General features: G+C 39.6%; 1 protein-coding gene across 3 annotated transcripts; it reads left to right on the top strand.

Annotated features, from left to right (window-relative positions):
• Positions 1 to 801: 801 nt before the first annotated feature.
• Positions 802 to 3,507, top strand: sike1 (suppressor of IKBKE 1). 3 transcript variants are annotated; one of them, XM_071372052.1, is made up of 6 exons: positions 802 to 928; positions 1,171 to 1,344; positions 1,452 to 1,557; positions 1,747 to 1,889; positions 2,017 to 2,130; positions 2,246 to 3,507. In XM_071372052.1, exons 2-6 carry the CDS (start codon positions 1,186 to 1,188, stop codon positions 2,363 to 2,365), a joined length of 642 nt encoding a protein of 213 aa, XP_071228153.1. In that variant the 5' UTR covers positions 802 to 928; positions 1,171 to 1,185; the 3' UTR covers positions 2,366 to 3,507. The 3 variants fall into 3 exon arrangements, with proteins under 3 accessions (XP_071228153.1, XP_071228154.1, XP_071228152.1); XM_071372053.1 differs by having other exon boundaries at positions 859 to 967; XM_071372051.1 differs by lacking the exon at positions 802 to 928 and having other exon boundaries at positions 1,058 to 1,344.
• The last annotated feature ends 504 nt before the right edge of the window (positions 3,508 to 4,011 follow it).

Below are 4,011 nucleotides of genomic sequence, written 5' to 3'. Positions count from 1 at the left end.
GGTTTTTTCCCATTAAAACCGGTCAAACTGATGACATTTAGACATTTTGCACAGGACCAATCTTTCCACTGTTTTGGAGTTATTACGTTTAATCGCCGGTCCCTAAACGAAACAGACACCTTTACCGATGTTAACTAAATTACAAACGCATTCATTCTATCGATGTAAGACATTATTCAGGTGAGAACTACTTCATAGTTTTCTGGGGCAACAAGTTATGACAGAAGAGAAGCTGCATGTATCTAACTTTCGTTGACAAACAAATGGCCTACCAAATGTTGGAAATTATAAGCAGAAACGTGTCTAAATTAGATGTGAAAGTGGCCGGTAGGCTCCGCTATAATGTCCAGTGCAGAGTATGAGCACAATAAATTATTATGGAATCATGGTGGATCAAACTGCGCAGGTAGCCGACTTTTTGAAGTGATTTGTTTGACATCACACAACACCTATGATATGCGAAACTGAGCCTGCGCAGACCGTGAAAAACCGTAAAGGCAAATATTATTATACCTAAACCTCATTGTTATCTGTGGTAAAGGGGATAAGATGGTTACATGCCACAGTATCCCGTCTAAAATCAGCATATCCCAGGCATCTTATCCGAGTTTCTCATAACTGGGATAAAAACTTTTTGGGGTTATTGTAAACGGGATGTGATGTTTATATGACAACTCAAAATTCGAATACTTCAGTACCCGAATAATAACGGGACATTGGTCTGCATGTAAAGGTGTTCAGTGACTTCTCTAACACCAAACCGCAGGCTGGTCTGGTTGGTCTATTTCAAAAGCGTTCTTGGAAGTCTCGCGATGTTGCGCGTATGGGTTTAGAAACTGTGTTACTATCTTGAACGCAACCCTGCTTACGACCGGAAGTGATGTAAAACTAATGAGTCACATTTTGTTCCGAAAACAGCGGTCTCCAGGTCAGAGAGTTTGTTTTTGAAGTATTTCTTGAGATTTTGGTAAATTTCCACAAAATACTTGACGATACTCATGTTTATCTATGACGTATATCAGTAAAGCAAGGATTTAATCTGTCCGCTAATCTACAAAAGATCTGCCACTGTAACTAGCTAGCTAAGGTTAGCTATTTCGATGATTGGTTAGCTAATTTAGCTAGCAAATGTAATGTAAAAAGGACCTGCGTCTTCCGTTTGTAATCAAGCTAGTGCAGAAGGCTATGGCGTGCACTTTGGAAAAGGTTCTTGGAGATGCTCGCACGCTGCTTGAGAGGCTCAAAGAGCACGACACGGCAGCGGAAGGACTAATCGAGCAGTCTGGAGCGCTCAGCCAGAAGGTTCAGGGCATGAGAGAGGTGGGGAATGCCCTTCCAGACAAGGTACATTTGGTTGCTACTATCTTTCGAGCTTGCTGAATACCTATCTAGTATTTTTTTAATGGCATATAGATGAGAGCCTTGGATTTATCTGTTCACTGTTCCCCTAGTACATGGAGGACAGTTCTGAGATACAGGAGTTGTCAAAGTACAAGCCTCACGTCCTGTTAACGCAAGAGAATACCCAAATAAAGGAACTACAGCAAGAAAACCGAGGCAAGACACAATTCATATGTTTTAATCACTTTAATATTTTATTCTACCCCACTTTGTCTCAATCAAATGTAATTCGGTGTCAAATGTTTGCAGCATGAGAAAAACAACATCTGTTAATATATTACACCAATGTATGTGTCACATATTTGAGGCACAGAAATGACCGGTAAATGTGTTAAATCTCCACAGAACTGTGGCTGTCTTTGGAGGAGCACCAGTATGCACTAGAATTGATCATGGGTAGATACCGCAAGCAAATGCTACAGCTTATGATGGAAAAGAAGGAGCTGGACACAAAGCCTGTTCTTAGCCTTCATGAGGACCATGCCAAGGTACACACCCTTTCTGTCTACTCAGAATGAATGTAATAACATTTGACATTGACTCTGTTTTTATCATGTGATAAATGTATTAGCTATGTGTCGTGTTTTATTTGTTTGAATTTGTATTATCATGAAGGAAGTGCAAAGCCAACTGGAGCGGATATGCGAGATGGGTCAGGTGATGAGAAGAGCTGTTCAGGTGGATGACCAGCACTACTGCTCTGTGCGAGAGAGGCTTGCCCAGCTAGAGGTAAAAAATTGTTAAATCAAGCAAATTACTATTTTTATTATTATCTATGACTCTGGGTCAGGGTAAATTAAAAATACTATTTATCAACCCATGGCCAATATTCTCATGCATTTAGATTGAAAACAAGGAGCTGCGAGATCTACTGACCATTAGTAAGAGTTCTGTGAGGCCACAGAAGGAAGACTCCAGCCAATCAGCGACAGAGGAAGAAGCCGAACAGGGGACCAATCAGTGATGGAATCGATAGAGAAGATCTCAGTTGCATACTCCTCGCATCCTCTCCTCGTCTCCTTCTCAAAACCCTTTGGATGAGAAAGCCAGAGATCCCGCCCCTCTGACATTCTCCTCCAGTGGGTTTTGAGGAGAGAGGACAGGAGGAGTATGCAATTGAGAACTTCCCATAGAGAGGAGTTTGGATTGTTCACGGAGAAGAACAGTTCTCCAGGGCCACAAGACAGGGTTGATTACATTTTCACCACCGGTCACCCCTTCCCTTTAAGACAAAGTCCATGTTTTGTGTTGTTAGTTACCATTTAATATATATTTCCAAAGGTGCTCCTGCTGCCCAATGAAGCACTGTAAAGGCACAGAGAAGAGAGAATACTGTTTTTTGTCAGGAAAGATTAGCTCCTGTAAAACAGTTTTAGTATAGAGGGTGAACTTTTGCATTGGCCAAAGAGAATCACATTTGCTTTTTATGGCATGGTCTCTAGCTTTTCATTTTGAGTCATTTGTTCAAATGTACTTGCAAAATTGTAGAAACAATCATGTGGTCAATTCACAGGAAACCAAATGCCAACTCCCCACATGGTTTAGCAAATGTTATGCTGTCAAAATGCAAGTCTTGATGTTTATTCCCCTGGGCCTGATATGACCTCTTGTTGTCTCCAAATGTTTAAAATCAAATTGCGTTTTTCACATGTGCTTACTTATGGGCCCTTAACCAACAATGCAGACTTTAAAAAAAGTAAGAAATACAGTCAGTCAATTTTCAGTCTGACTTGCTTGTAGCAGATTAACAGTTTGTATCTGTATGTAATTATCTGCTACTTTAGAACTATTTGAAATATTTTGTTAATGTCTGTAATTCATGTGTAAAAAAATATATATATTTTTCATGTCTGGTATAATACTTACATAATGAGTCAGTGTGTGAGTGTAACATGTTCTAGACATTAGCGTTTGACCATAACTTTGATTTGAGGGGCTCTTTTTTTTTTTAACAATCCAACAGCTTGACGGACTGTTAAATTGTATATGACATTGTCATCTCAGGAAACTTTCTTGTCATTATTGCAAAAGTGAGCTGTAATTTCTTCAATGCTTTGATGAATTTATTAATTTGATGTGTCAAATAAATAGTAATCAAATGCCTAATTTTACTGATTTTATTTTTTACAGCAAAAGGAAATGCGGACATTGCAAGATATGGAGCACTTGCTTGATGGATAGATTTGGTGAAAATGTCCCTTTACTCAGGATGACAAAAATGTTCTTTGAATTTCCCAGTTCACTCAAAAGTAATGGCGATCTGAAATTCGGGGCTTTCGCTCGATGGAGACATTGCTTTTAGGTCTTCACTTAAAACGAGCTATCGTGAGATTTAGGTTATGGCTCCAGAATCCAGGGACTGCGTTTGACATTTTTAGCAAGAAAAAAAGTTAGTCATGCCAGGAAAAAGCTCTCGCAGAGACTGCCATCAAACTTGGTAAATAACCCAATTTGTTCCAGAACGTTAGCTACGTTCTGCTTTGCCAGATAATAAAAGCGTGTGCATGTCTTCATTTGCTGGCTAGCTATCTAGCTGTCACTTACTGCTAGCTAGGTCTACTAAAGACTAGTATTGTAGTAGCCAGCCATCCTATTCTCATTATATAGCTA

The sequence above is a fragment of the Salvelinus alpinus genome, chromosome 28, assembly GCF_045679555.1.
Source record: "Salvelinus alpinus chromosome 28, SLU_Salpinus.1, whole genome shotgun sequence".
In the NCBI taxonomy this organism is placed as follows: domain Eukaryota; kingdom Metazoa; phylum Chordata; class Actinopteri; order Salmoniformes; family Salmonidae; genus Salvelinus; species Salvelinus alpinus.
This window is presented reverse-complemented; position numbering and strand designations above follow the sequence as displayed.